The sequence below is a fragment of the Vicia villosa genome, unplaced genomic scaffold, assembly GCF_029867415.1.
Source record: "Vicia villosa cultivar HV-30 ecotype Madison, WI unplaced genomic scaffold, Vvil1.0 ctg.002649F_1_1, whole genome shotgun sequence".
Lineage (NCBI taxonomy): Eukaryota > Viridiplantae > Streptophyta > Magnoliopsida > Fabales > Fabaceae > Vicia > Vicia villosa.
In genome coordinates this window covers 262,994-281,889 of record NW_026705994.1, presented here as the reverse complement: position 1 = coordinate 281,889, position 18,896 = coordinate 262,994, and the positions used below count along the sequence as shown (strand labels likewise).

The 18,896-nt window shown below is 33.1% G+C and overlaps 2 protein-coding genes and 1 pseudogene across 4 annotated transcripts; 2 read left to right on the top strand and 1 right to left on the bottom strand.

The window, feature by feature from the left end:
• Positions 1-212: 212 nt before the first annotated feature.
• Positions 213-2,412, top strand: LOC131639475 (cuscuta receptor 1-like; the record flags this gene model as incomplete). Its single annotated transcript, XM_058909971.1, has 1 exon — positions 213-2,412. A coding segment is annotated over one exon (2,142 nt), but the record flags the coding sequence as incomplete, so codon positions are not given.
• A 731-nt stretch (positions 2,413-3,143) lies between these two features.
• On the bottom strand, positions 3,144-6,215 carry LOC131639477 (uncharacterized; annotated as a pseudogene).
• Positions 6,216-14,006: 7,791 nt separating this feature from the next.
• On the top strand, positions 14,007-17,368 carry LOC131639465 (guanine nucleotide-binding protein alpha-1 subunit-like). 3 transcript variants are annotated; one of them, XR_009294960.1, is made up of 7 exons: positions 14,007-14,370; positions 14,711-14,805; positions 14,898-14,963; positions 15,773-15,866; positions 16,022-16,099; positions 16,196-16,303; positions 16,678-17,366. XR_009294960.1 is itself a non-coding variant. In XM_058909965.1 (7 exons), the coding sequence occupies exons 4-7, from the start codon at positions 15,767-15,769 to the stop codon at positions 16,801-16,803; spliced, it is 408 nt and encodes a 135-aa protein (XP_058765948.1). In that variant the 5' UTR covers positions 14,007-14,370; positions 14,711-14,805; positions 14,898-14,963; positions 15,640-15,766; the 3' UTR covers positions 16,804-17,368. The 3 variants fall into 3 exon arrangements, 1 of the variants encoding a protein (XP_058765948.1); XR_009294959.1 differs by having other exon boundaries at positions 15,640-15,866; positions 16,678-17,360; XM_058909965.1 differs by having other exon boundaries at positions 15,640-15,862; positions 16,678-17,368.
• The last annotated feature ends 1,528 nt before the right edge of the window (positions 17,369-18,896 follow it).

Here is an 18,896-nt window from a genome sequence, read left to right as displayed (position 1 = left end):
TTTTTATTAAAATGTTATTTGTTCAAAATATAAAAAGTGTTAGAAAAAGTTTATGGAAAAAGATATAGCTGTAGGTAAAAGTTATACAAGTGTAGGTAAATGTAACATCTAGTGACAAAAATCTAGACGTCACTAAATATGAGTGTCACAATAGGTCCTTTTTCTTGTAGTGTTTGCAGTAACTATCAAAACTCAAAGTTGTTTAACTGTAACTTTTGTTAACCTTTTATTTTTCAGATTGGTCTAAACTTAAGAAGTTGGAAGAGTTAGATCTATCCTACAATAATTTTGTGGGGAAACTTCCCTCATCTTTTGTCAACATGACATCACTTCGAACTTTGAGACTTACAAATAATCACTTTATTGGTGATATTGGTCCTAACCTTGCAACGTCACTTGAGTATCTCAATTTTGAAGGAAACCAATTTGAATTCCCCATTTCATTTGCACAATTTTTCAATCATTCAAACCTTAATTTCATCTATGGTAATGGGAATAAAGTTATCCTTGGCTCACACTTACCTTTGAAAACATGGGTTCCAAAATTTCAATTACAAGTGCTTCAACTGTCTTCAATATCTGTTGTCAATTCCCTTCCACTTCCAAACTTTCTTCTTTATCAGTACAGTTTGACTGATGTGGATTTCACCGGTTGTAAACTGAAAGGAGAGTTTCCACATTGGTTATTAAAAAACAACACAAAAATGGAAGTTCTTAGACTTAGGAATTGTTCCTTTATAGGAGATTTTCAACTTCCTTCCCATCCTAAATTCAACCTAGTATCAATTGATGTATCAAATAATGCAATGTCAGGTCAAATGTTGAGCAACAACATCAGTTCAAATTTTCCAAATTTGGTTTATCTAAACATTTCTATAAATGCAATTCATGGTTCAATTCCTCATGAGCTAAGTCACATAGATACATTAGATCTTTCTAATAATCAATTTTCTGGAGAATTACCAAGGAATTTAACTATGGGTATTTCTTCTTTGATTATTTCAAACAACAATCTTCATGGGCCCATACCTTCAACATTGTCAATGTACTTTCCTAATACATTGTTGTTGGACGGTAATCATTTTTCAGGTAGCCTTCCAAGCAACTTTTTAAACTCAAGTTATGTCCAGAACTTGGACATTAGTAATAATAATTTTGTTGGAAAACTTCCAAGTCCATTTCAAACATATATTGGATTGATTGAACTTTCACTATCCAATAATCATTTTGAAGGATCTATTCCATCAGAGTTGACAAATATTATAACACTCACATACCTAGATCTTTCCCAAAATAATTTGTCAGGATGTGTTCCCTCTTTTCTAAGTGATTCTCTGAGCTTTATTCATTTGAGCAACAATAAACTAAGTTGTTTGCCCAAGCACATGTTCACAGAAAGATCTTCATTATTGATTCTAGACCTTAGCAACAATGAAATAACAAATGGAATCCATGATCTAATACACAACCTCCGCTACACAGAGTTAAATATCCTCCTTATGAAAGGTAATCACTTCACTGGAAGTATTCCAAAGCAATTATGCCACCTAACGGATTTAAATATACTAGACCTTTCTGATAATAATTTGATTGGAGAAATTCCTAATTGCTTGGGTGAAATGCCTTTTGCCAATAAAGACCCAGAAGGTTCAAGAGATCGATTCAATGGTGTGATTCATAGTAGAGTAGATTACAATAATCGATATGGGAAAGAGAAAGACAAATTTACTTCAAAGAAAAGATCGAAAACTTATACAACAAATATTCATATTTATATGTCTGGGATTGATTTATCTCAGAATAAGCTAAGTGGGAGTATTCCAAATGAGCTTGGAAATTTGACAAGAATCCGATCATTGAACTTGTCCAACAATTTTTTCTCCGGGAAAATTCCAGCAACATTCTCCAATTTGATGCAAGTGGAGAGTTTAGATCTTTCTTCCAACATGTTGAGTGGCCAAATTCCTCCTCAACTAAGTGGATTGACTTCCCTTGAAGTATTCAGTGTTGCACACAACAATTTATCAGGCACGACACCAGAAAGGAAAGGACAATTTATTACCTTTGATGAAAGCAGCTATGAAGGTAATCAATTTCTCTGTGGGCCTCCATTGTCAAAAAGTTGCAATCCTGCTCCATTACCTAATGGCTTGAACAAAGATGGAGATAATGATAGTTGGGTGGACATGTATGTTTTCCTTGTGAGCTTTGTGGTGGCATACACATCAACGTTGTTGGTAATTGCAATTGTTCTGTACATCAATCCTTATTGGAGGCAAGCATGGTTTTACTATATAGGAATGGTGTGTATGAATTGCTTCTACTTCTTAGAAGACAATTTATGTGTGTTCTAATTATTATAATATATAATATATGAAGTTGCATGTCATGAATATGTATTTTGTTTCTGCTATTTGTAATTCAATAAAAAATTACATTAGTATTGTATGGTCAGTGTAATTTTTTTGAAGTTTTTTCCACAAAATTTCTTACATGCCAAAGTGTAATGTACAACTAATGTATAGAATAAAAAAAGAATGATGTTGTTAGAAGAGTCCTTGCTAGTTGCAATAAGCTCATAATATTATAGGGAGTACAAGAGGCACTCCTTCATGAGTACAAGAGTCCTTGCTAGCTGCTACTTAACCCCTGCACAGTCTTGCATAATAAGCCGGAAAGCCAATTCAAATCGGCTTAGCACTAAAATCAATAAAGGTCCACATTTGAGGCTAAACCATAATTGTTGATTGAGACACCTAATCTCATAGCAACATAATCCTCCCCCATTAACGCATAACACCATTTACAATGGTTGAAAAACTCAACACCCACTTTTTCAACTCCCAACACTCCACATCATTTTCTCTTTCTTCCACCTAATAACTCAATACTCATTCAACTTTTATCCTCTCCAATGGTTTTTCACTCAACACCCTACCCCACCACTTTTTATTTTCATATTCTTATTTAAATTTTATTTTTATTTTTATGATTACATAAAATTACAATTATCGATTAAAATTAAATTAAAATAATAAATACTTAATAATTTATTTTTTAATTTTTTGTAATAAAAACAAAATTTATTTAAATAATTGGATACGATACAAATCATCTTAAATTAATTTAAAATACAACACACAATTAACGTAATTAGTACGTTACAAATAATTTAAAATGCAATACAACACACAAGTAACGTAATTAGTACGATACAAATAATTTAAAATGCAATACAACACACAAATAATTCAATCACGGAACATTCCAAACTTTGTCCATATGTGCTTCACTAGATCGGCTTGCAATTCTTGATGAACATTTGGATCACGGAACTCTGATCTAGCACGCACATGATTTGCAAAAGCGGGTAACACCTCGGTCGAGTATGGTTGTGGTGCACTAGATCCACTTTCCCCAGATTGCTCAAAATCGGTCCAACGTTGAGAATATGAATCTCGTTCATCCTCAACAATCATATTATGTAATATGATGCATGACCTCATGATGATACCCAAATCAGCTATGTTCCACAAGCGAGCTGGTTCACGGATGATTTTAAATCGAGCTTGGAGCACTCCAAATGCACGTTTGATGTCCTTCCGACATCCCTCCTGAAATTTTGCAAATAATTTATCGGGTTCACTTTGAGGAAGTCTAATCGATTTGACGAAAGTTGGATAAGAAGGGTAGATACCATCAGCTAGATAGTATGCCATATTATATGGACGTTGATTCACAAAGAAATTCACACTTGGAGCCTTTCCCTGTTCCACGTCATCAAACACTGGTGACCGGTCTAGAACGTTTATATCGTTCAACGTTTCCGGACATCCAAAAAAGGCATGCCAGATCCATAGGTCATGAGATGCAACTGCTTCAAGAATAACTGTGGTGGTTCCCTTATCCCCTCTAGTAAATTGTCCTTCCCATGCTTTAGGACAATTTTTCCACTCCCAGTGCATGCAGTAAATACTCCCAATCATCCCTGGGAACCCCCGCATTTCACTAACATGCAGTATTCTTTGCAGGTCATCTTGGGTTGGTGCTCTCAGATACACTTGCTCGTACAAGCGTATGATTCCTTTACAGAATCTACGTAAGCACTCCAATGCTGTAGTACCTCCTATTTTGATGTACTCATCGACCGCATCTGCTGCCACACCATATGCTAACATTCGCATTGTTGTGGTACATTTTGCTAAGGGTGATATACCTTCTTTATTGGTTGCATCAACTCGCTGGGTGAAGTAGTTATCACTACTTGAAAGGTCCCCAACGATTCGAAGGAAAACATTTTTTTTCATCCGGTACCGACGACGAAACATTGCATCGTCATATGTAGGCTCATTGGCAAAGTAGTCGTCAATTAGTCTTTGGTTTGCCGCTGCATGATCTCTATTGAGATATTTTCTACTACGAGGTGCATTATCTTCCGATATTTTGTTTCTACGCTCTCTAAATCGATTGACTATATAATTTTCTTCAATTTCACGATTTTGGTTGTAGGCTGCGATATCAAAATGATATTGTGATGGATCCATTTTTTTGTGATATTGGAGGTAGATTGGATGAGATTTGGGATATTGGTACATAAATGGATGTATGAGTCCCTATATATAAATGGATGTGGATGGTGGACCACTGACGGATTCGAAATAATTTATTGTATAGAGTTAATTATCAGATAAGGAATAGATTCGAATTGGGTGGTGGACCACTGACGGATTCGAAATAATTTATTATATAGAGTTAATTATCAGATAAGGAATAGATTCGAATTGGGTGGTGGACCACTGACGGATTCGAAATAATTTATTGTATAGAGTTAATTATCAGATAAGGAATAGATTTGAATTGGGTGGTGGACCACTGACGGATTCGAAATAATTCATTGTATAGAGTTAATTATCAGATAAGGAATAATTAAAGCAAACACTACACTGGCATATTGAAACAACAATAATTAAAGCAAACACTACACTGGCATATTGAAACAACAATAATTAAAGCAAACACTACACTGGCATATTGAAACAACAATAATTAAAGCAAACACAACACTGGCATATTGAAACAACAATAATTAAAGCAAACACAACACTGGCATATTGAAACAACAATAATTAAAGCAAACACAACACTGACAAATACTTCATTGAAATTAATTATCAAACAGTTCTGCCTCCAACTTTTTCAACAGCTGGTTCTTCCGGTCATCTAGATGCTCTTCGGAAGTTAGCTTTAGATACATCTTCATTTTCTTGGTTTTAGTCTTTTCCAAGGCTATATTGTTAGCCTGCTGTTGCATCAAGGCTATGTTGTCCAATCGTTCAAGCTCTTTCGTCTTGAATTCTTTGTATTCAACCCATTCTTTGTCCACCACCTCCGAGGCATATTCCCTGCTTTTCTTTTTACCCTTTTTTTTAGGTGCCTCCCTTCCTATAGGACGAGCACTGGATTCTACAGTGTTTGAGCCACATGCATCACTCTCGCGAGATCTCTTAGATCCACTACTTCCTGAGCCAATATTTCCTCCTACTTGACTACCATAACGTGGTTGATCACGGAGAGCGTGCCATTCTTCCATTAAAGTGAATCTAACATTCTTCCCACATGCATATAATTCCTACGCTTTTGCCAAAACATCATTCTCCGACCAACCACTTCCTTGCATACGCTTAGCGCCATCATAAGCGCCAATCCATTTACCCAACACTTTGTTCATATAATTAAAACGGTTTCGGCATGCAGGTCCATCACGCGGAGGATCGAATGAGCAATGCTCATTACAATACTCAGCAATTTTACCCCAATATGTTTCACCTTTCTGGTTTCTCCCGACAACACTGCTTGTTCCAAATTTAATCCACCCACTAATTAGCACCAAATTTTGTTCAGTGTTCCATGCTGGTTGCTGAGTTTTCCTGCTCTTAGGAGTTGAATCCTCTGAATTCGGACCGACTTCATTAGAAACTATCATGCCACCAATAGTTAGTTGTGTTGAAAACTCGGGAAATTCAGGTACACCACCACTTGGAAAATTTGCATTCGCCATTGTCACATAACCATTAAACGGGGGTGTTTGAGATGGATTTCTCGGCATAGATCCATAATATGTTTGAAAGTTTGGAACAGAGGATGACTGGTTGAAATTTGGTGGAAAACCAAAATTAGGTATGTTTTGAGGATGTTGGTTGGAAAATTGATTTGGATTTTGATAATAGTTGGGATTTTGATAATTGTTGGGATTTGGAAAATTGTTGGGATTTTGGTTAAATGGAAAATTAGCAGAATTTTGAGTGTTAAAATGATTATTGGGATCCATTTCACTAAAAAAAGACACTTAACTTCAAAATAAACACTAATAATAAAATTAAGATAGTGAAAAACTTGGTTTTTTTTCTGTGTCCAAATCAAATGAACCAAGTCTCTATTTATAGAGAAAAAAAATCATGAATTTTGGTAAAAAAAAAAAAAATTAATTTGCAACGAAATAATTGAGTTCAAAGTATTAAATGGATAAAAATCTGGTCAGCCAATCAAGCACAGCCACGTGGCTGCACTTATCCCTTTTCTCTTTCTCTCTCCGCGTGGATTAAGACCCAATCTCACACCCAGCGAGTGGGCTACACGCGCCTGGCCCAGACCAATGAGGCGCTGTCACGTCATGCCCTCGGTCAGATTAAATGGTGTTGAGTTTTCTCAACATCTCTCTCCTCCAACACACACTCAACACTACATTACACACCCCATTGCACATGATTTTGTGGTGTTGACTTTAAATAACTCTACCATTGCACATGGTCTAACAAACCAGTGCCAAAATGCCCTTGTGACCACACAGATGAATTTCTAGCCAACAAAACAACCCTCTGCGCTAGACTGCAAATTAAAAACGGATCGACTAACACTGCTAGCTACATCCTGCACTCAGAAAAGAAACACAATTGAACATATTGACACATAATATTAGCGGTGCTCATGTACCGATAATTAACCAATCCAATCCATATTCAATTAATAACTATTTATTATAATCGGATATAAAATCAATCCATATAAATGATTATATTTTTACGTTACAAAACCGGTTTATCCATAACCACATTTTATAACCGGTTATAAAGTTATAACCAAATTTTAATTTAAAACCGATTTCAAAAATTTGTATTTTTTCGAGAAAAAAACGATTTTCATATTTTTGGAAAAAAATTTCATATCTTAAAAAAAAAATTAATTTTCCATTTTTTCAAAAACACTCAATTTTCGAAAAAAAATTGATTTTGTTTGTTCCGATAAAATACGATTTCTCGTATTTATTTGAAAAACTCTTTTTTTTTCGTATTCCCTTTCGTATTTCGGAAAGAACTCAATCTTTTACGAGTTTAGAAATAAAATTGAATTTTTTTCGTATTTCCAAAAAATAATCTAACTTTTTGTATTTATGAAATATGATTTTATTGTATTTCAAAAAAAACTCGATTATTTTGTATTTTCAAAAAAATTGACTTTTCATATTTCCAAAAAAAATCGATTAAAAGCGATTTTCGAAAAAAACCTCGATTTTTTGTATTTTCTAAAAAAAAAAAAATCAAATTTTCATATTTTCGTAAAAACTAGATTTTTTTCGTATTTTTTAAAAACTCGTTTTTTTATGTTTTTAGAAATAAAATCAATTTTTTGTATTTTCGTAAAAAACCAACTTTTAAAAAAAATAATTTATTCATATTTCTGAAAAAAATTAGATTTTCAGAAAATATTTTAATTTAGTTTTTATTTTGGATATGGATGTCCAAAATATGAATTTGGTTAAAATCATATTTATAAAATGTCCAAAATATGGATTTGGTTAAAAACCATACTAAAATTAATCGGATTTTTATAACCGAATTTAAATATGAATATGGATAATTTATATAACCCGTTAATTTGAACACCCCTACATAATATCTACCTGAGCGAACGAATGCATGAAATGAAAAATTTCATAATTAATAAGATGAATAAATTTGTGTGAATAATATGAAAATATTTTCCCCAGAAATATACTCTCAACAAAGTTAGAAGCCCTTTTTAAGTTAAATAATTGTTTTCTATTTAACCCGACACATCGACATCAATCAAATTTATGTTGTCCTTAATCAATCCCTTGAAGTTTGTATAGCTACTAATGGAAACAAAACAAACTTAAAGCACTATGAGAGAGGAAAAAGACAAAAAAAAAGTTCAAAGATAAAAAAAGTTGGGTGCAGTTACCGTGCATAGATAAAAGTCTATGCGCCATACATAGATTATTACTGACCCTTGAATCAAATTCTAGACATTAATTGTTATTACTCAATACTCAATACTCACCACTCAATACTCAATACTCAATACTAGATTTAAAACATGATCCAATGACTTATGTAGGCTTATGCATGGTGCATAAGTAAATCCTTATGCATATTAGCCAAAGCCAGAAAAGTTGTTACTTGTAAACTGCTTTGTTAATGGGTGATCTGTGAGAGATCTAAACTTCATGTTACGGTTGCAAAAAAGATTTAAGAATTGGTATAGAAATAGATAGTCTGCGTTTTCTTTTCAAAAGAGAGTGGAAAATATATTATTAACCATTAAAAATGATTTAAATAGATATATTTAATAAGGTTAGATATGCCAGGGTCCGAATTATGGTTCCTGTAAAATTTGACGTCCTCATAAATGGTTTCTTCCGTTAGTTTCCATCCACTAACAGAGGATGACATGACTTTCCAAGTGTGTTTTATTTCTATGACACGTAGGCTAACGATTATAATAATGTTATTTGTTTTATATTTAAGTGAAATTACACAATCCTAAAACCATATCTTTATTCTTGCCTGTGCCCAAATCGAGCTATTTCACAATCTTCTTCACAATTGTTCTTCTTCTTCATCGTGCTTAGCAGTTACACAAGGTATGTCTTCTTCTTCAATTAGAGGCAAATTGGTTTCAATTCAGTCAACAAGTATGAGCAATCGTAGATTGAAAATGTGTATGCCGGCAATCTTCGTATGATTTCGTATTGTTGCAAGAACGGTTGTAATCGAGAGAGACTCTTCTAGAGATGCCCCTTTTAGAAAAGAGAGGAAATGGGCAATCTATTCAAATGGGATGATGATATGGGACCAGGGCACGATGTAATTGAGACTTTAGATGAAGAACAGAGAAATGATTCGACCAAGACGAGGGAGATGCAATCTATTGAAACATTGAAGGAGTTATATGAGTCAGCAATGAAGAAGAATGTGGAATTGCAGGTCCAGCAGAAGTTAAATGGATTTTGTGGAAAGATGACGACAATTTTCCTATTTTTTCGTTCATGGTCAATTTGTACTTGTTAGTGAATTGTAAAAGTTGAAGGGTTATGGTACAATTGGTGTGTTTTGTTAGTGTAAACCATAACCTTTCATTTGTACTTGTTTCTGAAATGTAATACAATGTTGTTGTTTAATAATTGTTGATGTTGTTGTTGCAATGTGGCCTTTAGTTTAACTTTGCAAATGGCAGTTGATGTTGTTATGTAATAAGCGACCTATAATTTGAACTGTACTATAATAAGTGAACCATAATTTGAATTGTACCATAATAAGTGATCTATAATTTGAGATGTATTATAAGTGACCTATAATTTGAATTGTACTATAATAAGTGACCTATAATTTGAAAGCACTTCCATGACTTTGTCAGTACATAATCTGCATAACTTTGACCTATGATTTGGTTATTGCATAATCACTAATAATTAAGCATAACTGTTAAATACGTAGACATAAATTTAATTTGACATAAAGGTGACCTTAAATAAGGTTCATAATCAGTACATTACAAATAATTTGATCACTTGAGTTAAGCACTTGATTTCAAAAAAGGTTCCAAAAGATTACAAGTAAACAAAACATATGGCAGAGTTAAGCAGTTGATTACAAAAAAGGTTCAAAAACATAATATGTATAATAAAATAAGTTTGTTCACTGAGTTAAGCCCTTGTATATGTCATCCATTTTCTTTTTCTTGACAACACCACTAGTTGATTCATTTGTGGTTTCATCATCCTCGGTGATCACCAAAGGGTCATCTGGATTTTTCATGGACCTGTAACTAGCTTTGTCCTAAGGCTCCTGTATCTGTCACTTTGTCTTTTTACAACTGAATATCAGATTTAGTTTTTTTGATCTTGGTCTCCACTTATGTTGAAGATGATGCTAGTGGTTTGATATGCACTTGTGTTGAAGAAGACACTGGTGGTCTGGTATGCACTTGTTTTGAAGATAATGTTGGTGGTTTGAATGGTTTGTTCTTATACTTTTTTGGAGCTACACCATATAAAATTTTGTGTCCACCCTTGGCCCTGGTAGCAGCACTTGGTTCAAGCTCGTTTGTTTTAGGAGCAGTTGGTACGGGCTTATCTGTTTCAGCAGCAGTTGATTCAAGCCTATTTGTTTCATTAGCAGTTGGAGTAGGCTCCTTTGTTGTCGCATCAGTTGCTTCAGGATCATTTGTTGCAGCAGCAGTTGGAGTAGGCTCCTTTGTTGCAGCAACAATTGGAGCCGCATCTTTTGGCTTCATGGGTGAGGTTTCCACACACAAAGGCTGAATGTCTAAGACGTCATCCCAATCTAACAAGGCACCCAATGTTTCAGAATCCTACTCATGGTACTTATCAACAGGTGGAGACTGTGTTACTGGTGCAATGCCAATTGTTCCAGCTCCATCATTCATAGTTCCAGTGCCACTTGGCTGCACTTTTGGTTTCTTAGACTTGACTTGTTTTGAAGTTTTGACCTTAGGCTTTTGCTGGTAAAAAAAAGGAAGCACATCAGTTGAATGCAAATAGCATATCAGTTGAAGAAAAATAGAAATTTAAATAGGATATTACTTGAAGAAAAAATAGCAAGTTTGAATTACCCCTTTTTTGTTGCCATATTGACCTGGGCCTGTTTGACATGTCTGTGTAGGAAATTCCATTGGCACATCTTCTCTTGGGACATCTTACTAGGCATATCTTATCTTGACACATCTTCACTAGGCACATCATCTATTGGCAATTCATGTCTAGTTCTAGGTTGTACCGAACCAAGTTGCTTACTTTTCTTGCAAGTCCTTTTATTGTGACCTAGTTCACAACATACTTTGCACCTATGACTAATATTAGTTCTCTGCCATTTATTTTGGTTAATTTCATCAGGTTCTCTCATACGTAATATTTTGGGCCTTCCTGCTCCATGTTTGAACAGTGGTGGAAACATATCAGGATAAGAGGTTCTAGGTTATTTGTTCTAGACATTAAAAGGGGTGATGAGTTAATTGTAGCAAGCTTCATATGTACTCTTATGATAGCATTTATGTACATAGCTGATTGGGTCATCTACCTTCCTATGTATGGCAGCCACTGCATGTCTACATGGTATGCCAACAAGCGCCCAAAAATTGCAAGTGCATGTATGTTTTTCTAAATCCACTATAAAGTGACCAGTAAAAAGTACATGAGTTACCTGAAAGAAATACCTACCAGCAAATGTGGTTGTCCAAATAACACTCTTCTCGATCTCTCTATCTAGTCTTCTTAATGGTTTAGTCATTATTTGACCCTTGTATCCATCTACCTTTTCTCTAACGGTTGAAAACCTACCCATTAAATAATTCCTAATCCACTCAAGCATAGTAATTATTGGCTTGTCCCTTTGCAGTAAGATTGTTATATTAAAAGACTCACTCAAATTGTTCATTAACACATCACACTTTGAGAAGAAAGCAAAAGCATTCTTACACCACTTTTTCCTGGGAATAACCTCTAAACACTGATAAGCACCCAATCTGGCCTCCTTGATCATGAGCATCCTTGATTCATGTGCCTCAAAATATGTTGCCTTGGAAGCTTCCATCATCAGATCTCTGAACAAAGTTCCTCCACCAAACTTCTTCTTAAAGTTTGCATACAAGTGCCTTAAACAAAATATGTGTTCATAACCTGGGTACTCCTCTTCAAACACTTGAACCAATCCCTGCTCAAACAAAATTACAAGAAAACATGTTTAAATAATGATAAGTAAATAATGATAAGTAACCTAGAGTTATTACCTTATGCTGATCGGATGTGAAACATCATCTGCCATCTCCAATATCTTCAATCCCTTAAAGTTTGTAAAGCTACTAATGGAAACAAAACAAAGTTAAAGCATTATGAGAGAAAAAAAACGAAAAATAAAGTTCAAAGATAAAAAAGTTGTTACTTGTAAACTGCTCTGTTAGTGGGTCATCTAAGAGAGATCTAAACTTCATGTTATGGTTGCACAATAGATTTAAGAATGGGTATAGAAATAGATAGTCTGTGTTTTCTTTTCAAAAGATAGTGAAAAATATATAATACCCAATTAAAAATGGTTTAAATAGACATATTTAATATATCACATACGATGCAAAAAATAGAGCATTGTAATCTTGTTGTCATTATCATATTATATTCAAATATGAAAACCACTATACAAGACAAGTTGTCTCTAGTTCATACCCTTTGCAATTTTAAGAAGATTTAACCATTGCCACTTTATTTTCTAGTAAGATAAACACTCCCTTTATTATAAATAGAAATACAAATAATCACATGCCAAAATTAGAATTGAGATTAATATATATATATATATATATATATATATATATATATATATATATATATATATAAAAGCAGCAACACACAATAGTATTCTTTCAAATTGGAACTTGGATATCAAAGTTATTAATACTTTCAACCTTAGTTACTCTTTAAAGTCAACACATATTAGTTTTGTACTGTCTAAAAAATAGAGGTGTGTGCATGTTCTCCCTTTTAAGGTTAAGGAGACTCAGATGCCCTACGTGTTTGGATGGTAAAGGCTAGCTCACGACAGCGAGTAACCCATTATAATGGTTTTTGAGGTTGTCTAAGGGACCTGCTCACGTGAGGTGAGAAATCTTGTAAGTGACCGACGTTGTTGAGTTGTAGGCGGGAGACTTTTTTTGGTGGAGTATGTGGTGATGGTTATGAGCATAGTACTCTATCCGCATGGTTGATGCTTCAACAACCAGGTTATCTCTCACATGTACATTATCCACCTGGGTCACATGAGACGGATACGGAATGTAACTCCTCAACTAAGACACATGAAACACATCATAAAGATTAGCAAGCGACGGTGGCAAAGCAACGCGATAGGCCACTTCTCTTATCCTCTACAGAATCTGGTAAGGAGCGTAGAGATGCAGAGTGAGCTTTCGAGACTTTGAAGCTCTGCCAACACCCGTTATCGGAGTAACCCTAGAAAGCACATGATCTCTCTCTTGGAACTTAATTTTTTTCTTCGTTTATCATGATAACTCTTTTGGAGACCTAGAGAAGCTCTCATCTACTCTTGAATCACTTTGATCTTCTTTTTAGTATGTTGAATTTATTTTTTCAACACCTCCATTATAAATGGTCTTAAAAAATCAACCTTTATGTTATAGTTATCCCCACCAAAATATTTTTAAAATATAGTACATTACTCTAGTTAGTAGAATTTGACTGATTAGTTTGCTTTGCTGACATTTGTTTCCATGATAAGTATGGATTATTGAAAAGATACATTTATAGAAAAATTGATGGGATTGATTGATGCAAAATGACAATGACACGGCAGTTTGAATTTTGTTGGGACTTAAAAAAAACTTGCTTTTGAACAGGCAGCAGTTTGTTAACCTTTATGTTATCTCTTTACATGTTCATTTTAACTTACTCTCCATATTTGATAAAGAATCAACTACCTAACTAAGAATTAAACATACCACCAAACACCCTAAATTATCCTTAATGATAAAAATTATTACCCTTAAAAATGCCCTTTATTGTAATTTGCTAAATCAAAGTTTATTCCCACCAATTACATTTCTCTATTCCTCCAAGTGGCACTCCACTTCCAATATTTCTATTGGGTGTTTCCTAATATCCATTGAGTTTCACAATTTAGTCTATTAACCGGACACACAGTTTCCTCCACACATTTTGAATTTTGAATTTTGTGTGCTTGTCTCTCTCTTCCTATCTTCTCGTCTCTCTTTCCCTCCCCCAACCCTAGCAAAACCAATATTTTCCCCTTCATCATTGGCCATCTCTCTCGCTTTCCGCCGTCGCCCCATTTCTCTCTCTAAACCCTAAATCCTTCGTCGCCCCCTTTCCCCCTCATCTCAGTTTCTCATTCCTTTGCGCTACTCAAGATTTATGCGTTTAACAGTAATTGGTTGCCTCAGATGGAGAAGATGACGATGAATTTGAAGGAAAAAACAAACTCAGAGGTTGGATTCTGCAGGACATGTACATATTGAAAAACACAGGTAAATGAATGATGGATTGGTTGCAAAAACATGTTCATTCCTCTTTATCGATTCTCCATATCTTTGTTGTATTTTCATGTTCGGTTCATTGCTTATAGATTCTGTGTTCAAATTTATTGAGCATTTTTATGGGTTTCATTTTGTTGTTAGCTTCTTATTTATTTGCAGGTTCAACACATATATCCTAAAACAGTTCCTAAAATAGTGTAGATATGCTAATAGATTCATTGACATTTTTGTAAGAGTTTCATTGTTTTGGATATAAAATCCTTTAAAGACAGCCTGAAACATAAATGTTCTTCTTTATAATAGCTTTTTTTTATTATGCTTATGTGTTCAGATTTCTTGATGTCTCTCTTCTGAATCTTGATTCTCCAACAAATTCCTCATATTCGGGGAAGCTTGCATCTCAAAGATTTTTCCTTGTCCTTGGAGGTAAAAGGATCTCTTTATTGTTCTTTTTCATAAACTGAAAGTGTTGCACAGATTTTAATTTCATAATGGTTATATACATTTGGAAACTGCAGAAATTGAAAGAAGAATAGAGTTAGAAACAAAGGCTGAAAAGCATATTCAGAAACTTCTACTGCTAGGTACATTTTATCAGCATTTGTTTGTTTAATCTCAGTCTTGTATGCTTAATGTCTCAGTAAGACACTTTAAAGCTGAAAATTGAAGTGTTTCCAAACACTGGATGCTGTGAAGTAGCCTTACAAATCAATTGACTTTTCTGTCCCCTTTATTTAGAAAATTAGAAAATGTTCATCTTTGCAGCTTAAGGTATTTGACTATAATATGAAAAAAGGTTATTCAACTTCTGATTGAGGGATACTTGATTCATAAATCAATATGTATTTTAGATATAAATCCAATTACGAGCTTTCACCTAACCGTCTTAATCTTTTGGGATAGTTGCGGGTTGACATATCAAGCTTTTGACCAAGTGATGATGAGTTTGATCCCTGCTGCCCCCGTTTTCTGAATAATATTTTGTAGCAGAAAGTGTTTTAATCTTGATGGTTGAGTAAACTATTTGTATACTCGAGTTTTTAGGATTTGAAATAACCGATCAAAATGGATATTGGATTTTCCTTATTTATCGTGACGACTTCTTCTTTTGAGTGACCTATCCTGTTATTGAGAATAATTACATATTCATTTGATTGAATCATTTATACAATAGTTTCTTATTTGGTTATTTGGTTACTTGCTTACTTTTGTTAATTTTATGGTGCACTTATTTAAAATTTTCAATGATCTGTATTTTAGGAGCTGGAGAGTTGGGGAAGTCCACAATATTTAAGCAGACAAGAAAATGCATTTTCTCCATATTTCAGCAATAGCATTGTACATTTAAATATATATACGTGATTATTGATATTTATTTGTCTATAATATGCAGATAAAACTTTTATTTCAAACTGGCTTTGATGAGGTAGAACTAAAAAGCTATCTACCAGTTGTTCATGTTAATGTATATCAGACAATAAAAGTAGGTAATATTTGAAAGGGTGTGTTGATTATTTTTCTCTTAAAAATAAAGTGTTTGTAGTGTCCACAGTTTGTAGTTACTGTTTCCTGTGAATTGTGTTTTGACTGTCCTGGCCGAGTAAACTATCATCCTTATTATGTAATTGACATGTTTATACAGTTACCTCATGATGGATCGAAGGAGTTTGCTCAGAATGATGTTGATTTTTTGAAGTATGTTATATCCAGTGAAAATAAGGTAGTTCAATGTTACAGCCTCTTTTGCTTTTTGTCAAATTTTTATATCAAATTTTTCTTCTAAATTCAACAAGAGCTTTCTTAATTGCTGCAATAGGACATTGGTGAAAAGCTATCAGAAATTGGTGGCAGGCTGAATTACCCACGTCTCACCAAGGAACTTGCACACGAAATAGAGAGTCCGTGGAAGGATGCTGCAATTCAGGTGGCTAAATCGCATACTTTGATTGGTTTTACTACTTTAACTCTGTTATGTTATTTCTGATCCAAGTAATTAGCATGCCTAAACAATTTACACATAGCATGTAGTTTAATAATATGTCTTGACTTGTGATTGTGATGTTGATATAAATTATGAGTCAGATTCCATTATTGGTGACAATGTGTCCATAATCCTTGCATCATGTAAGCTTAACTTCTACAGGGAAGAATAATCATTCTGAATATTAAATTTTAGGCCATCATCATAGAGAGCTAAAGCATGCATAAACATGTTTAAAAAAGTGACTTTGTTTTTCTTTTGTTTTCATTTTTTTATAATATAGGTATACTAAATATGATGAATATTTGTTTTTTCAGATAACATTTGAGCTGATAGTAAAAGCTGTGAGGATTGAATTGTATTTCTTCTATATTATAAAAAAAGCCATGTTCCTTCAAATTTCCAGCAAGATGTGTACTTCATTTGTATTATCAAATCAATAAGAAATCTCATCCAATAAAGCCTAGATACTCATGTCAGCCATAAATATGGAAGCACTGAAACTAAGAAAGATAATATGATGAAAAAAGTCTGTAAAACATATGCTTAAATTGGCCTTTAATGTCCTCTATTATATTGAGATACATGTGAGTTTTTACTTGCAATTGTAAAATATTTCTCTTTATTCTTGCTGTTTTTAGCTACTTAACCCATTGGAAGCTATTCTTATTGAATTTGAAGCTTCACTTTTTGTGGTTGCTTACATTGCAATTTCATTGGGCTTGACTTACGTGGGTTCTTGCAATAAAGAAGTTGCTGAAACGCTCATATCTAAAAGTATCTCTACCAATTTGAAATAAAGTTTCTTCTGTAGGAGTTAATAACTTTCTGTTAAAGTTAGTCACTCATATCTATATTGATTTTTTTTTAAAAATTGTAAGATATTAAATGAATAAATTAAGGATTACTTTCATATTTATATTAATTAATAACATTATAACAATATGGAGATTTTTACATTTTCAAAACAATCTTCTAAGCCTTTCCACTAAGGTGTATAGAAATTTTTACGAACTTTCAAACTTTTGGAAAGTTAAAAAATTTAATAAATTTTTAAAGTTACATTCTGTCTATAGGATAAGATTATTCCTCCGTGGTTAATTAGTAACATAATAAATTGTTAAATTCATCAATTACATTAATTTTCTCACAAAGTTTTAATCGGTTAAATCACTCTAGCAAAATAGATTGAAAATAATTACAGGATGTAGACCAAAAAATAAAAGAGAAAATTAATTTTATTCAATTACAATAGAATAACGCATGGCTCTTTAACCACCATAATACTTTTTTTTTGGACATTAATTCATTTTTATTCGGACATTCACTATTTTTACGGGTCACTACCACCATAATACCTTTTTTATGTGAATTTTATCAGTGAAACTCACTACTTTCATGAGTCGCTATCATCATAATACCTTTTCCATTCTTTATTTTCTATTTTTTTTGAATTTCTTTGGTACACTTCAATCTAAGATGTCATATACAATTGAAGTTCTTTTGAAGACACTATTTGCCTATTACATTTCCAACTTTTTTAAAAAAAAAAAAATAGCTACTATATATAGATTCATTACATCTATATCTATATTATGTTTTATGAATCTAATTTAACATTTTTCATTTGAGTTTTTAAATTTCTTTTTATATGTTTGTAATAAATTATTCATCTTAAAATTTTAATTACCCGTGCGGACGCACGGGTCTTCTACTAGTGTTGTATGATAGTATTATTTTAATAAGAATGGATAAACATTAAGAGATAATTTTCCATAAAAATTGGATAGACTATTAAGTTAAACAACTATAGGGACTATAAGTGCTTCTCATAGAAATGTATTTGATTATTTAAATCCCCTTTAAACCGGACTTTGAAGTGTTATGTGTGTGCCATAGGAATATAAATATTTATTTTCATTTCATTCATTGAATGATTTATACGCTTATAGAGTTTACCAGTGCATACAATATCAGTTCATTTACAAAAAGAGTTAGTAGATATTGGCCAAAGCACTCTATAATTTATCACCTAAAAATCATTGTACATAATTTTTATTTATTATAATAGATAGAAAAGTGCATCTTGACCATAATAGCTTGTTTGTGAGTTATAATTTCTAAAAAGCTTATATAGCTTTCTTAAAGAACCATATATGGTTGGATTTAAATCCTTACAAAAAATAACATATTAGACAACATAATATTAATCTGTTCTAAGAAGCATTCAGATTGGCGGATACATAGCACTTTCTTTAATCAATCAAACAAATACTCAACGTATAATACATTTCAAAACAAAACAACTTCTTTCATTAGAACATGGCGGAATCATAGTTCTCAATCTTTAAATCAATAACATCTTATTCAGCTAAGATAAAATAATAAACGACAACATCATAACATCATAAATCGTTCCCCCCGAGTGCTACGTATCAGAGCGACAATTGACTCGATTAACGGCAACTAATATCTTCATACTTGAATACCTGCACGTTACCAATATAAAGGCAACGGCGAACAAGAGAAAATGGTG

Bases quoted from the DNA above. Each gene is read 5' to 3' on its own strand.
- LOC131639465 (XM_058909965.1), top strand. From the start codon at position 15,767: ATGCAGATAAAACTTTTATTTCAAACTGGCTTTGATGAGGTAGAACTA. The intron at 15,863-16,021 runs GTAGGTAATATT...ATGTTTATACAG, and splicing joins ATGTATATCAGACAATAAAA to TTACCTCATGATGGATCGAA. The intron at 16,304-16,677 runs GTGGCTAAATCG...TTGTTTTTTCAG, and splicing joins GGAAGGATGCTGCAATTCAG to ATAACATTTGAGCTGATAGT.